Consider the following 15,925-nt stretch of genomic DNA (forward strand, 5'->3'; position numbering starts at 1 on the left):
GAAGCGTGGCGCTCGGGTGGCGTTCCCCGGGACGGTCGCGGCCTGGAGGGAGGGACGCGCGGGGCCGGGGCCGGGCGGTGCGGGGCCGCCTCGGCTGGGGCCTTTCCCTCGCACCGGCAGCGCGACGAGGAGCGAGGGGCCCGGGGGCGCAGTGCCGTGCCCCGCCGGGGCGCAGGGGGCGCTGCCGTGCCTTGCTGTGCCGTGCCCCGCCGGGGCGCAGGGGGCGCTGCCGTGCCTTGCTGTGCCGTGCCCCGCCGGGGCGCAGGGGGCGCTGCCGTGCCGTTCCGTGCCGTGCCCCGCCGGGGCGCAGGGGGCGCTGCCGTGCCGTTCCGTGCCGTGCCCCGCCGGGGCGCAGGGGGCGCTGCAGCGCCCCCCAGCGCGGCCGCCGCCGAGCAGCGCCATGGCGGAGGGGGCGGGCGCCCAGCAGAGCTACGGCCTCCCCGCGCCGCCGCCGCAGACGGGCTGGGAGCGGCTCAGGGAGCTCTGGCGGCGGGAGTGAGCAGCGGGCCGGGCCGGGGCGGGCGGACGGGCGGTGGTCGCTGGGCCCGGTGGTGCTCGCGGGGGCCCCCCGCCCCCCGTGCAGCGCCGTGCCGAGCCCTGAGCCCTGCCCTTGCCTTGCAGCGAGCTGCAGCGGTACCCGGAGGAGACGGTGAACATCCTCAAGTCGGCCCTCACGGGGGCAGTGATCGGCTGGGCGTACGGCGGGGTGCCGGCCTTCCGCCGGGCGCGGCGGGCCTTCATCGAGCGGAGCCACGGGGAGCTCTTCCAGAACCGCGCCGATGCGGTGGTACGAGCCCCGCGCCCCGGCACAGTGCGGGGGGGGACGCGGGGGCGGGCCTGGGCGCCGCCGCCACGGGAACCGCGCGGGGGTGACCCCTGGGGACAAACCGAGTTGCCAGCTGCGTGTCCCGCTGTCGGACGGCGGGGTGACGTGGCCTGCAGCCCCCTGGCTTTAACCCCGATACATCGGGCAGAGACCCCGCTCCGCAGCGTGGGGCTGGGGGCGGCCTCACGTTAATGTCAGTTTTTCTAAAGCCTTGTAGCTGATCGCCGCGCCCCGCCACAAAGAGCGCTGGTGACATTTTATTGACGTGTCTGAGCTTCTAGGGGGTTGCCGGGTGGTTAAAGCGCTGCTTACCTGCACCGTTAGGAAGAAACCCCCTCTAAAAACCCACCTGCCCTTACACCGCTCGCTGCTCAGGTTTGGCCCCGTCGGGCAGTCTGGCTCCGCTCGTCCTGCTGGACCTTCCTGTGCCCCTGCACCCGGGCCAGGCACTCACCCCACAGGCTCTGGAAAAGAGAATTTATTTTCTTTCATGGTATGAACTGGAATATTCTTAATCTTTACGGAGCTGCTGTTGGCCACACCTTTTAAAAAGCTGCTTATGGCGAGACTTTTCAGCACCAGTGCTACACTGCGGGGTTGGGTGGTCTCTTAACATTTAAAGTAGGTGGCTGTTATTTACTTATTGTGGTCATTCTTTATTAATGGTTATTATTTATTAATACTTATGAACTCATAATAATGAGCTAGTTTCTAGTTTGTCCCCCCTTTCTCCTCTGCTGCTCTCCTGTACTTGGAAAGCTCTCCCCGTCCCCCCAGATGTGTTCCAGCACCAGGATTTGGAAGACTGGTTGATGTTACAAACTGGAATTAATTTTCAGTTTTCCTGTTGCTGTCTGGGGTAAACGTGAGCTGATTTTCCTCTGGAGGCAGCCAACGATCCCTGAGGGTCAGGGTGTCATTCCCAAGTGACACCGGTCCCGTGACCCATCACGGATACCCTGGATGCAGCGGGCTGGCGGTGCCAGCTCCGTAACTAACCGCTCTCCTCTCTCCCCCAGCAATCTGCGCATCGTGCTGGGCTCAGGGGCTTCCTCCGCTATGGCTGGCGCTGGAGCTGGAGAGTCGCTGCTTTTGTGGCAATATTCAAGTAAGTGTTCCCGGACGGCGGCGGGAGAAGAGCTGGCTTATGCTTAAGCACTGGTGACAAGGAGCCCTTCGTGCCGGCAGAGCTCGCAGCTCCTTGAGAGATGACTGATGGTTCATTGAGGCTTGGAGCGTTACCAGGGAGTCTGACTGATGAGGCATCAGCATGAAGCGGATTTAACCTTTTATAATTGCCCCCGAATGCAAATCTTCTAATGAACCAACAAAAAAACGAAAACTGGAAGAGCGCTGTTCCTTATATCTGTTCATCCCTGTACCTGACGGCTTCTTTCTGCTTTGGCTTCATCTCTTTTTTTTTTTTTTTTTTTTTCCCTTTTCCCCTTGTGTTTTTCTCTCGAGGGTGTTGAAGTGTGTTGGCTGTTTCTGCTTTCTATCCCACACTAATTTTTCTCCTTTTTGTTATGTTTCATTATTCCTAATTTGCATACACTAGCATTACTCACAGTTCTTTGTTCTTGTCCTCAAACGCTTGCAGATGATCACCTTGCTCTAAGCGGGCACTGAACGTCAGACCTACCAGTTGTATGTAACTCTTCAGGTCTCCAGACTTTTCCTGCACACACAACCAATGCAGATAGTGTTCCTCTCGGATGTTTCAGTGCATTTCTGACAATATAGTATCAAACTAACCATGCTCTTTCTGAGTAAAGCCCTTTTGAGCTAGGAATATCTCTTTCCCTGACGTTCAAAATGGTAAATTTATGTGTAGTCCTAAACCTGCATTGACTGTATCTGCAGGTACATTCCATTTAAATTCCCCTTCTGCTTTTAAGGTACCAGCAGTATTGACTAGCTTTTATATTTGTCCCCCTATGGCTTTTTGTACCTTTCTGAATTTCTCCCTTGATCTCTCTTGGTTTCTTTGGCTCCTTTTGGTTTAGTGTATGTTCTTAGGTTCAGTTAGAGTACTGTCTGCTTTCTCTCCTGGAGCTCCTGATTTCTTTAGATTTTCCTGGGCTTGACTTGTAACCTCGTCGTCTTCCACGAGGTGTCTCCTCTGCAGGCAGATCATCGCCCTTTCCCACTGCCCTTTTGTTGAAGGCTTTGAAAGCAGATACTTGCCACTCAGCGTTAATTATTTCTGTAAAGTCCCAGTTGAAGATTTTGTCCTATGGTTGTGTGAATTCTGAGGTTTTCAGTTTAAACCCAAATTGTTTAGCTTTACCTCGTGCAAAGGCTAGGGTGACGTTGCAGTGTTGGGAAGGAAAGGAAGATTGCCGTCGGCTTGGGGGTGGCGTGCAGGTCACTCCAGGAGGCTCGCTGGAGTGCTGGTGAGGAGGTGGCTGCTGAACTGAGGACAAGTGCTTTGGGGCTTAACTGATGTCTTTGGAGGAGATGGTGTGGTGTACCTACCCTGGGAAGAAACCTTACACCACAAGAGTAGGTGACTCTGCTGATGTCGTGAGCGTGACTTCGCTGTAGTGGTGGAGACTGTCTGTCAGGCAAGATTGTACCGGCACACGGATTTGGCTTCTGGGATAAAGGTCCTCTATCGGGACGGACTGACTGACAGGGCCTTTTCATTGCTCAGTTCCTTTTGTCCTTTGACTAGATGATGGGGAAAAAAATAATCTTTGATTAAAAACCCAAAAAGAATTGATATCCCAGATCCAGGCCAGGAATCCTGGTATTCCGTGGCCTCTGACTGTGCAGCTGCCTGCAGTAAAGTCACAGGAATCCAGGCACTTGTGGCTGGCACGTGTGTGCTCTGGACAGATGGGCAACAGGGCAGCTAGAGGCAGCCTGAGGGTTGGCTTAATGAAATCCGTATTTCAGGCTGTTTTGCTACCTGTCCTTTTCCATGTGCAACTGCTGACTTCTGTGCCTTACCTTTGCAGCACGGTGAGCACCGGTCTGTCCGTGTACCGCAGTAAAACCACCATCGGTAATTTTGCTTCGGCAGGAGGTAAGACTGCTGCAACCTGCTGTACTTCATGAGCAAGGGTCATAAGTGCAAAAGCATAAGCAGAATTCCATCTCTCTTGGATTTGAGCAGGTCCCCAGCTCCTGTGCTGGGTTTTGTTTCCTGTTCTACCAACTGCCGTTGTAACTTTGCTCCGTTGTGCGCCGTTATTTGTAACAGAGATAATCGATGCACTTCTGAAACCATTGGGGAGTTGTGTGGTTATCGTCTTCAAAATACTTGCCAGAGATTTTGGGGTGAAAAATGCTTGTGCAGGGAAAAGGCAGCACCCTGTGCATGCCCCGCTCTCATAACCACCGATTTAGCAGGGAACACATTTCTCATTTCCACTCTTTGTAACAGTTCAGTGCGCTGTTTATAAACTACCCTTTTCATGCTAAGTTTTGCATGTCCGCTTTTGGCAGCAGGGCTCCGGATAAGTGATCAGCTGGTTCGGTTTTACAAGCTGTATTGCCCTTACGGTGGGATACACGTTTTGCTGATCTTTTCTGCTTTACATGGCAGCTACTATTATTAGCCGTTGTCAATTAGGGAAAAAAAGCGGGGGAGTGGGGTCATGCTCCAGCCTGGGGGAGAGCTCGGTTTTACTTTCATAGATACTTCTATTTAGCATTTCTTGGGGAGTTTTCCTGAAGCCGAAGGAGCTTTGTGTAACATTTTAGTGCAGAAACCATGGTGACTGTAGGGTGAGGGTCCCTCCCGCTGGCTGCGGCACTTGGTTTCTGCTCTGTTAAAGGTAGATGTCAGCTCGCGGAGAGAAGAGATGCGCCAAAGCAGCCCCCTCCGTCTGTAAGCGGTGGCTGGTGGGGGGCTGTTCGTGGTTTCAGTGGGTTTGTGGGGTTTTTTTAGCCTTCACAGGAGCCGTTTTCAGAATGCACTTGGGCCTGCAGGGACTGGCAGGTGGCTTCGTGTTGGGAACAGTGTTTGGGTAAGTTGTGACTGCTGCCGGTGAGTGACGGAGACACAGCTACTCTGTAAGGGTGTTTGTTAGATGGTGGCCGCACACACCAAGCCTTGAGTCATAGGTGGGGCTACCAAAGCTTCCCTTCCTGTCTTGCCTTGAGGAATTTTCTCTATCTCTCTTGGGACCTCACGATGATGACTTTTCTTCCAGGCTTCAAGCTGTTGGTTTAAATTCTTTTTTTCTAGATTTGTACTTTGCTGCTTCCTCAGGGAAGGAGCTCAGTGCTCTCAGTGGGAGCATCTTACTTGCTGCTATTTGCTTTAGAGGAGACACTAACTACTGTTAAATAGGAAATTGTGAGGATGCCTTATAGACGTGTCTCCTGTCCCCATTCCTTGGCGCGGTCGCTGCTGAGCGCAGTGGTTGTGCGGAGAACCGTTGGATGTCTGTTTTAAGGATGTGTGTTATCTGTGGGTAAAGGCAGGAGCGTAAGACACGGTTTCTGGGCTCCCTTCTCAGCTTCATCAGCCTGCTCCTGTAGCAGCTCAGAATCCAGACAGCGCACAAGAGGTGTTGGATGTCGTGATGGCACCTTTTGAAGAAGGGGGCTCCCTGGGGACTGCCAGCCCCTAGGTTAGGAATCTGTGTAAAAGTGATTTTTTTACAAAATAGGCTCCATCAAAGCCAAAACGTGGAGCTTCAGTGAAAACACAGGTACCACCAAGAGCTGGACAGAAGCTAAGCAGGCATGTGACTGTCTCAGTTATGGGTTAGGTGATCTACAGGGGGGTCGGGGACACCTTAAATCCTTCCACCTCCTTGCCCTATGGATGCCTGTCAGTGAGTAAATTAAAAATGTGCTATCAAAGGGGTTAGAGTGAGTCACAGCTGAAGACGGGCCATGTTTGGTGGCTGGCGGTAGGAGTACCTTAGTCTGTGGTGTGATGTGAGTATTGGGGAAGGTTATGCTCCACTGATCTGGTGGCTAGCTCCCACATGCTCCTTTTGCTGATGCAGGTAAGTTCTTACTCTTGAGTGTCCCCTGGGTGACTTGTGACTTTTCTGCTTCCTCCTCTAGGATCCCTGCAGGGGCCCTCTTAATGGTGATGCAGAAGTTTGCTGGTGAGACCTTGCAGGAGAGGAGAAACCGTGAGCGCAGGGAGCTGTATGAACAGAAGTTAGTGGAGTGGTAAGGAACAGCTCTGCCTGTTCGAGTCCTGACTAGAAGTGTGTCTAGGTCTGTGTGGTTCAAACATTTAAACCATGACACACTAGGTTTTCTAAACCTTGTTTCTTCTGCTCTTGGGTTTTGATGTGTTTCACGTACCAGTCCCAGAACTGCTGACGCAGTGTTGCCCGTGTTAGATGTTGCTGCTTATTTTGTAACAAGGTCTTTTGTTCAAAATTCATGCCCCGCCCCAGCCCAGTAACTGCATCAGTTTTTCACTTTTGCGGTGGCTGAGAAGATAAGCCGAGAGGCCAGGACTCTGGCTTTTCCTTCATTGCTGCCTTCTTTCCATCCCTGTGAAAAAGGAAGAAGGACAGCTGGAGGCTTTGGGGAGAAAAGGCTGTGACGCTGGTTGCATGACTTACTAACGGGCACAAATAATGCCAGTTCTAGAAGAAAAGTTTCAGGAGCAGGGATTCTGCAGTGATGCCTTTGTCAGGAGGAGACAGGCATAAATTATTTTGCGCTCTCTCTTCTCTCATTAGGCAATCCAGGCTCAATGTGACTGAAGTCTTAGGTCAAACAGAAGGCGACACCCAGGGAGGACTGGAGACAGAGGGAGGAAGAGAATCTAGGAGCTACTGAATCTTCCCCAGATGTCTGTTGCAAGCAGCTACAAAGTATTTTGATTCTGCTCCTAAAAGTCTTCAGTCAAGGGGTGGTGGAGATCATGAGTGAATGCAGTTATGTCCTGTGCACTTGTGAAAAAGCATTTTGCTGAAAGCATTGTTTGTGGATCCATATCACTGCACAAGAGCTTGGAAGGGCCAAACCTGTTTCAGCTGAGAAGGTGGGACTGCCACCTCTGCAGACTAGGAAGTGTCATCTAGGTTTGGCAGGGTGAGGGCAGCCGCAGAGCCTTGTCTAGAGCCCATTTCACTGCTGAAAACGTCCAGACCACCAGTGATGTAGAAGTGTTCAAGGTAAAGGAGACTGTGAATAGTTTAGATGCTAAAAGTACCCTGACTCCAAAAGCTAATTATGCTCTGGTGAAAGCTGCTGTTGAGACAGCGCCTGAAGAACTTGCTGTCACAGCGCAGTACAGGCAGCACCAGAGCTGGTGGTTCTCCTCCCCTCGTCGTCCCCCTCCCACCTGGCCTGGCCGGGACCAGGGCTGTTTTGCCAACAGTGGTTTCTTCAGGCTTTTGGCAGAAAACCACACTTGGTTCCTAGAGTACTTGGGATATTTTGCAGTCAGTGGTGAAGGGTGGAGGAGCTGGGAATGATACGGAAATACCCTGCAAAATACATGTTTTAGGTTCCTCAGTAGAAGTATGGCTGAGGGGGCCACAGAAAGGATGAATTGTTTCTGGTGAGATGGGGGAGGAACTGGCACTGTGGACAGTTGTAACAACAATAAAAAGGCGTCTAATGTCATTTGAAGGTTGGGAATTAGGGGATTACCTTTGCGGGAAATGTGGTTCAAGATGCTCAATAAAGCCATCTAGCAGTGGTGACTGTGTCCACAAGCTCTTTATGTTAGTACGGTATTTGCATCAGAGAAACATGCTGGAGTGATACCCTGTGAGAAGAGCTTTACCTGAGATCCCACCAGCTAGCAGTAAAGTCTGGTGGCGGAGTCAGACGTTCCTCTGCCCAGGCAGTAACAGAGACAAGCGCCAGGAGAGTGCCAACTCTGTTAATTATTTTGTACCAGAGATAACTGTTAAGTCACAGCTGTTACCTGTGGGTAGGGCTGCGGTTAATGTAGTGACGGTCTGAACCATCACCATCTCCTTCAAAGCAGAAGGTCAGAATTCTTGTCCCCTTTCTTTGTTGGAGCCTTTTCTCCTATTCAAGGGAGTTACATCCAGGCAGGGGGTTCGGGTCTCCTTCCCACGGGAAGGAGTAATCAGTCTGTTCTGGTTGAGCGCTTTTCTCTTTTACAGCTGATTTCTGTTGGATGAAATACGAACAGCTGATTCCACAGAGGGTCTTCCACCCACCCAAAGCAGATTTTTAGCACAGCTCGCTTCCAAGGTGGTGTTTTGTTTTCTGACTTCTGAAATCAGCATTTTGCTTTTTAAACACCTCAGTGTAGTTTACTTTTCCATTGAATAAACACATGCATTTCAGGGTCGTCATCAGCCAGCTCTGATGTTCCTATTTTATGTGTGAGGGATCTGAATAAGCAGAGGTACGGGTATGTCCCTTCCCCTTCCTGTTTGAAGCTCTGCATGCATTGGTGACAGTAGTGTTACTGTCCTCTGCCCCCTCAAAAAACAAAATAGGAGGCCATTCTGAGTCACATTTTTGCCATTGCGGTTACACAGCAATGTTTCATCTTTTTCTTTTTTGTTTTTCTTCTTTTTTTGCTCTTACATCCTCACCCAGTACCCCACACTTTTATCTGTACAGCACTTCTGATGACGCTTAGCTGTGTCACTGCTCAATCTTTCTCTATTCTTATTTAGTGGTATTTGATGTGCTGTTGAAAGGATACTAATTTTGTCATGTCTGACCGTTGATGCAGGGATGTTCTCCCATGGCAGAGCCAAGGTGGAGCAGCTGTGTGGATTTTCTCTCCATGTAAGGAAGGACGGGCCTGCTAGGTGCCCTTATGCTGCACTTAGCAAGCGGAAGCAGAGACTTCCATCTACACTCAAAATTAGTGGCCATTTTTTGCTCTATTTCCTGCTGAATTTAGTTCCCTGCACTTACACGTTTCTTGTTTTCAAAATCACTGTCCAAACGGGAGTGATGAGTTGGTTCAGAACTTATTTTTTAAATATAAATGTAAAGGATTCTTCACCCCCCTACACCCTTTCCCCCCACCCTTCCTCCAGCACAGCACTGAGGTTACCGGTCCTCCACTTTGAGTAGGTTACCACAGGTAGCAGGGATGCACTGAGAACATCTTACACTGGATTTTGCTTTTGCAGAGAACCTCCCTTTTGGGGATGGGGAAGGCAGACGTGTTGCAAACTGAGCGTCGAGCACCGTAGCTACACTGACATTTGTTCATCCCTGACAAACTGACAGACACAAGATACGTGGAAGTTACAAACTGGGCACCTGGGTGCCGTTTTGTCACTGCTGTTGAGCACACCGAACAGAGCTGAGCCTTCATACCAGCTGTACCTGTTACAGCTTTGTCAACCAGCTGCATCACCTGCCTTGTTGCTACGGAGTTAGCTGCTGCAAAATGGTGGCTGGGGCTTATGTGAATAATTAAAGGCTCTGCCGTTTCCCAGCACATAGAACAGACATCTTGGATTACTGAGGAAATGAAACCAAGTTTACCATTTATTTTTTAATACAATTAAAGGAGGAACCCCGGGGAAAAAACGTTATAGACAAAATACTTGTGATAAACAGAGCAGCTCACCTAGGACAAAGACCCAGATATTAAGCTGAAAAGGTCTCACAGAAACCATTTGTGTGCAATTCACTCAATACAGCCTAAGGCAATAAAACCCACGATTCATAATGTAAGTGCTTAAGGAAAAAATAAATGAAATAACCCACCCATCAAGAATATTAAAAACTGATGCTAGACATATTTGTCAGTGAAACTTTTTTGTTTCCTTTAGAAGAAGTTACTTAAAGTGTCACAGGAGTCTGTGGTGATGTAGAAAGGTTTGGCGCGGTGCAAAAGACAAAGCCTTCTCCAGGAGGCTGTGCAATTGTCAGTCAGGAGCAGAAGCAGAGCACGAGACAGTCAGAGGGAAAATAAGCTGGTGCGTCTGGCAGAGTTGTGGTGTGGTTGACGAGGTGGAAATGTGTCGTGCTTATAGCAGGGAAGGAAGCCCAGTGTTGAAAACGAGCTGAGAAAATACAGAAAGAGGGTGTCCAGCGTGCAAGAAGGTAGCAGTTTGTGCTGGAAAGAACAAGCACAGACTGAAATAAAAGGAAACATGGAAAGTATGAGACATCATTGCCCGTACACCCAAGTCCTGCAATAAGGTCAGGCTACCTTTTGGAAACACTGCTTTCAGCGTCATCTATGTTCTGCTTGCAACCAGAATGCGCAAGCGCAAAGAGTGCGCTTTCCCTGCCACCCACCTTAGCTCCCATTCTCTGTCAAAACCCCCCTGCATAAGGGTGGTCTGAAGTTCCCGTTTTACCTCATACAATGGGAAAGCAGTAAAAAAGCTGATGGGGCAGCATGACTGCAGGAGAGGGAGCAGTGTCTTTATTTTTTATTGGAGACATGATCCCTTAGGCTGTCATAGTCCAATCCTCTATAAACTGCTTTTGGCCCTCCTATCTCCTCCAGCAATTTCTCTCTCAATATGTACCTGCTCGAGAAAAGTGAAGTGTACGGAGTATTTCTTTGCTGTGTCCTAGCAAGATAAATGGCTCAAGCAACAGAACATCTCACAAAGGGGACGACACGGTGCTTTCAGGCTTTGGTCTGCCCTGTTAACTACACACGTGGATAGAGCAGTCAGGGAATGGGCACAGCTGGCAGTGGAACAGAGCAAAAGGGGAGAAACAAACCTGTCAAACTCAGGGCAGGGTGGAGTTAGGTTAGTATGCAGAGTTGCTTGGGAAGCTTCTTGGGGCTTGGGGCTTTTTCCTCTTTTCCCGTCAAAATGAGAAACCACTTTTTCCTACACAGTAGGCAAGAATGTCACCCAGATCAGATGAGTCCTATCCAATGTCAGCATCCTGTAGGGAACTTCCCTCAAGTCCTGGCTGGGTAGAAACAATGCTGGCAGAAAGCAGCAACATTCAACGCAAAGTAAATCTCTACGTCACTGTGAGAAGCTCCCAAGAACCTGGAGAGCCTTACCTAGGCAAATGTACAAGCAAATGCAGACCTATTTTGAGGAAGCAAGGCCCTGAGTTGCATTTCATTACAACAGATACATGTGAGAGAACCACTGAGTGTTACAGAAATGTAAATGGGGCTTTACAAGGAATGCACGTAAAAGCTCGTACATGTGTATGCGCAAAGGTGTGCACATGTGTGCAGTCACACGCACCACCCCCAGCGAGCAGGCTGTGCTGTGTCAGACGTGCTCCTGTATCTCTGAGTAATTTAACGGAGGAGCTGTATCTTGGGACCTGGGTTGGCAAGACCGTCCTTTCAGGAGAAAAAGGTTATGAGAACTTCTGCCACTGCTGTAGATAAGCAATATTAGTTAGCTGTTAGGTGTGCCTTCAGTATGTATCATTCCCTAAGAAGTCTCATAGCACTGGAAATAAGCACGAGGCATCCAGTCCCACCTCAAGGTGCTGCCTCACGAGAAGTGTATGCGTTATTGCCTCTTCAGGGGAGAAGGGACATGTATCTGTAATGGTCAAGTTAAAATCCAGAGTCTTCCAGCACAAACAACAGTATTGGTACATATCCGTGTGAGGCTGAATATAAAAGAAGTTTTAGCTGCTCCCAGTCACAACACGGAGGCAGAGCCCGACTTGTGACTGTGTGTCAGGGCCTGGGCTCTCCCCAGGGCCAGCTCTGCATTACTGAAGGGGGTAGGGGGCATGGGCTACCTGCTAGAGCTCTGCAGGCCCCCTGATTTTCACAGAGGCAGCATCAAAGCCAGAGGATCCCAAACTCTTGAGCTGGTGTGACAATGCTGACGATGCTCTTCTCCTGCCCCATTGCAGGAACACGGAGGGTCCTCCCAGGTGGAATTCCAGTGACCCCATCGTAATGTGACCGCCCCCCAGCTTCTGTGCTGTAGGTGGGGGTTTGTATTCATTCACACAAGATTATGTTGTCAGTCTTCTTGAGCAGTTTTCTCCTGCTGTCATCCCCTTTCAGAGAGCCAAAGGGTCAACGCAATAAGCATTGCTGTACAACAAACAGTGGGGACTGCAGTGCGCAATACACAGGGTAAGAAACCTGAGGGACACAAAGAAAAGATTTTAATGATTTTTTTTCCCCCTCTTCTCCTTAATCCTAAATGTCAGCCAGAAACAGGGATCACCTGCGATAGCCCTCCACGAGAGGGCTCCTATTGCAGTGAAGACAGAGCTGTTTCAGAGCCAGACAGCTCAAGACAGGCCCTACAGTGAGCGACAGACTGGCTCAAGGCTTACTGTGAAAACCTTTGGGCCATACGGAGGTGCTACCCCTCTGCGAAGTGAGGATGACGAGTGAACGCACTACCCTATTTAAGCAGCAGTAGGACGTGGCTCAGCACATCACAAAGTTCCGAGATGACGGCCACTAAGGAAGCACAGCTTCTTCCATCCCTGTCCACAGACAGCAGCCCTTCCAGGCACTGCAGCTGGGAAACACCAGCCACTTACAGAAGAAGCCTGGCAAGCTTTTTTAACAAAAGAGTAATGTGGCAGAAGGGATTTATTCGGTAGGTGAACTCCCGTCAGTCCCCTCACAACCTGCCCCCCACCAAATTCATGCTAACCAAGGCTCTCGTATCTGTTCCAGAGAGGGCCTTCCCCCGAGGAAAACATGAGTGGGTGGTCAGGTTTGGAAATGAGACAAGTGTCCTGAATGATACGTTTCTCCTCTTTTCCATCTCAGAAACATTAAGCTTTTAGATTACTGCAACGCACAGTGTGACAAATTCATGACTTCTAGGACTCTGCAGCTGTTGCTCTGCTGCATTACCCTGGCAATGCAGCATGCTGAGGTGAGAGCAGGAAACGCAGTCACCTGGATAATGATGTGAATAAGAACAGAGTTAACTTCTAATCTTGCCTAAGTCTCTTGGCTTGAAAAATGTCTTCTTGGAAGACATAGCCCTAAACACAGCGGCGCTTTCAAGCCAAAACGAATATAATGCTTTGGAGTCATAAAACCCTGGTAAGCCCCAGCCTTCCCCAGCCCATCCTTCACAACACCTCATTATCAAAAGTAACTCCTTTTAAAATATGAGTGTTTCCTGGGCAAGTCTTAGAGGGAAAACTTTTCCTTCTCCATTCCTCCAGCTGCTGAAAGAAAGGGAGATATCTCAGTAGACTGGCATTGCTAATCTTACTGGGATAGCTGGAGTTCTTCTCTTCTTGTTCACCTCTCCCTCATCACCATTTGGCCAATCCTTCATTTCCATCATCAGTGATGGTCCCCTGTTTATGCATCAGATCAGGCACACGCCTCACAGGGCATCAGCCAGAAATAACCTCTAGGGGCTGAAGCCACATGTGTGACCCACAGTAGTGATGAGCTACTCACGAATGAGTCCAACTAAAAGACTGCCCAGTTCTTAGTTGGGAGGCCCATAAAATGAGCACAAGGGCAGTAGCAGGGGATGTCACTGCAGATCCTGATAGATGGATGAATGGGCTACAAACCCACCTCTCAGATATTAACGAGCTTCCTTACACAGGTTCAGAGGAGGCACTGGCAGTCAAAGTTGTCAAATGTTCCTTCTCCTTCATCTCTCTCTCTTTTCATCCCCTTTTAGTCCCTAAAAATTTATGTTAATTAAGGAAATAAACGCCACAACACCTTGCAAGTCATCCGTGCAGGGTCCACTCTGCGGAGAAAGCAGCTTAGCAGCCCAGGAAATTCAATTCTCCAACATTTTTCACTAGATTCGTTTCTAGACACTTGAGATAACTCAAAGCAAGCCATACACCACAAGCAACAGGAGCATCATTCCTCTGGTTACCTGACTGGGAAACACCATGTGTTTGAGTTGGCAACAGCACTCTAGTGCTTTTCTTTATCTTAAAGGACTGCACACACTCGTGTTAAAAGCCACATGTGGTTTTGTGAGCTAAATCTAACAGTATTTGAGAAGCTATTTTGCCAAGAGAAGAATGGTGAAGAAAACTACCTGCAAATGCAATCTGATCATACAGATGATGTTTCAGATGTCACTTTAGAGCTCATGGGTGGCTTCGTATATTCTTTCACACGCTCTTCCACTGAATCCTGAGGCTTACAACAGTGAGAACAGACTGAAAAAGAAGATCCCTCATTAGTATTTGGAGTTCCAGAAGATATGAAAGCACTGAATCCAAATGTCTTTTTCAACAAAGTATAACTGAGAATGGAAAGAAAGAATAGAAGAAATCTTTCAGGTCTGGTTACTTCTATTTTTCATTGGCAGCACTTATCCCTGCCATACATCTGAATACGGCTGGCCCATAGTCTGATCTGGTAGAAAGCTCTGTTTTATATAAATGTGACCTATATAGTGTCATATGGATAAAACAGTTCTCGTTGGCACAGGGCTAGGACCTCAGCCTGGCACAAAGACAGGTTGCTACATGCTAATATAAGGCCAGAAGGGAAATAATGGTAAAATTTACATGTCACTAGATGCAGTTTACCCAAGCAAGTGAAAGAACGCCAGTGTTAAGAACCAGCCAACAAACACTTTCAGTGCTTTAAAAGGAGTTCAGATTAAATAGATCCCCTTAGTATCTCAGCACCTACGAATGATTGTTTTAATAATTCAAGATGACTCTCTCTGTACTATTACAACAAATTGTATTTGCACAAATTTTACAACATGGATCCTAAGCTATCCTTCAAGTGACCTCTAATCTTGGTCTAATCTTGGTACTTTCTGTTAAATTAATTGAAGAACTCCCCCCAAAAAACAATCTCAAGAGTTTCCATTCTTAAATTACTACAAAGATAGGCTATGAGGTCCTCCAAGTAGGGAGTTGTGAACCTCAACAAAGCATCTAGATGTTTTGGTCACCACCACAATTACACATCTGAGAACCCTTATTTCCGTTTTGCTCTATCTTTCTATTTTCCCCTCCCACACTTCAGCTCTTTGAAGCATGGCTTTTTGAGCTCAGAAACCACTCTTAGCATCAAGGCAGCTTCCAGCTCAGCTTTCCATATGCCAGAACAACAGAGGTACTCTCAGACCTGTTTTGAGCTCCCACAGTAGCTCTTGAAAGGTGGCAACACCAGCTGAAAGCACTCTTAGGACAGGTATTTCCCTTCCCAGACGGGTGGCAACGCACAGCAGCACTGAAATGTGACAACCGTACAAACTGGGAAGTTGGATTGAAGCTCTTATCTTCAGTTTCTTCCAACAAATGCCTGGTCTGAAAAGTGGTTGTACAAAACAGCACCACTTGACTCGGCAAATCTACTCCCTGTGCATATTAGGAAAACGGGACTGAAAGGGAAATTCCAGTTTCTGCAGCCATGTCCCGTGCTGTTGCAGGTGATCACATTCGACCATGCTGGTATGCTTTTTACATCTACTTTAAAAGCAATCTGCTTTCAATATAAAAGGCTATCTCAGAATGCTCCAGAATACTACTGATACTAATTAAGGAACCTTTTAATTTCCAGCTATATTTGTTTAGAGCCAAATCTTCCGATTCCAGTTAATTTTCTCCTATAACCAGAGGTTCATTATCCACGCAGCTAACAGCACAGGCTGTGATCAGCTGTGATTTTTCTTGGTTTCAACCTGCTTGCTGCTTTCCCATTCACACAGCCCCAGGGAACAGCAGGAGAGAACCAGCACTGGTGTCATAGGGGCACGAGTGGAAAATGAGGAGGTGCAGAGGTGTAGCCAAGAGTCACTGCCTTCCAGAAGCTTCCTTTCTTTGTGATAAAACACCAAAAAGAGAATTAGCTCAGCCTGACTCAGTGGTCACATGGGTTTTTGAAGGGATGTGGTTGCTGAGGAGGGAAAGAGAAAAATATTAATGCTACCTCCACACCTCTGACTTGGGAGTGAACTTGTCTGAAGTTGAAATGGAGGCAGCAGAGGACACAAGCACAACAAACTTACAAGCGTCCCTAAGTGAACTGAGTCCCTGCTGCTTAGCAAATAACCTCTTTCCAACCAGAGGTACCACTGCAACTGTGATGAGCTAAGATGCTCAGGCTGGTGGCTTCTGGTTTAAGTGGGCTGAACCTAGAGCACCCTCAGTGTGGGATACTTGTCTCCAGACTCGACTTCCCCAGCGACCAGAACTTGATTGGGTGATATTTATAACGTGTTGCTATCTTTCTCCAGGACTGCTTTTCAAAGCTGCTAACAGGGTGTGGATAGGGCATCTGCTGCGGTT

The 15,925-nt window shown here is 48.9% G+C and overlaps 2 protein-coding genes across 5 annotated transcripts in view; one reads left to right on the forward strand and one right to left on the reverse strand.

Moving 5' to 3' along the window:
* The first annotated feature begins 347 nt into the window (after positions 1–347).
* TIMMDC1 (translocase of inner mitochondrial membrane domain containing 1) lies at positions 348–7,461 on the forward strand. The gene is made up of 7 exons (XM_056327177.1): positions 348–495; positions 622–787; positions 1,846–1,934; positions 3,790–3,857; positions 4,725–4,803; positions 5,858–5,968; positions 6,493–7,461. Exons 1-7 carry the CDS (start codon positions 401–403, stop codon positions 6,590–6,592), a joined length of 708 nt encoding a protein of 235 aa, XP_056183152.1. The 5' UTR covers positions 348–400; the 3' UTR covers positions 6,593–7,461.
* A 1,761-nt stretch (positions 7,462–9,222) lies between these two features.
* The window catches only part of CD80 (CD80 molecule), a 30,618-nt gene continuing 23,915 nt past the window's right edge, over positions 9,223–15,925 (reverse strand). For 3 of the 4 annotated variants that reach the window (XM_056327174.1, XM_056327173.1, XM_056327175.1), the window contains 2 exons: positions 13,711–13,834; positions 9,223–11,807 (listed from right to left, as the gene is read on the reverse strand). In XM_056327174.1, the coding sequence (XP_056183149.1) occupies positions 13,728–13,834 (107 nt within the window). In that variant the 3' untranslated portion in view covers positions 9,223–11,807; positions 13,711–13,727. The remainder of the gene's footprint in view (positions 11,808–13,710; positions 13,835–15,925) is intronic. The other variant, XM_056327176.1, reaches the window with a different exon arrangement.

This window comes from Falco biarmicus, chromosome 2 (assembly GCF_023638135.1).
Source record: "Falco biarmicus isolate bFalBia1 chromosome 2, bFalBia1.pri, whole genome shotgun sequence".
In the NCBI taxonomy this organism is placed as follows: Eukaryota; Metazoa; Chordata; class Aves; order Falconiformes; family Falconidae; genus Falco; species Falco biarmicus.

Coding starts and splice junctions, on each gene's coding strand:
- TIMMDC1 (XM_056327177.1), top strand. CDS start 401: ATGGCGGAGGGGGCGGGCGCCCAGCAGAGCTACGGCCTCCCCGCGCCG. Junction 1,935..3,789: donor GCTTTTGTGGCAATATTCAA/GTAAGTGTTCCC, acceptor TTACCTTTGCAG/CACGGTGAGCACCGGTCTGT. Junction 3,858..4,724: donor TAATTTTGCTTCGGCAGGAG/GTAAGACTGCTG, acceptor GGGTTTTTTTAG/CCTTCACAGGAGCCGTTTTC.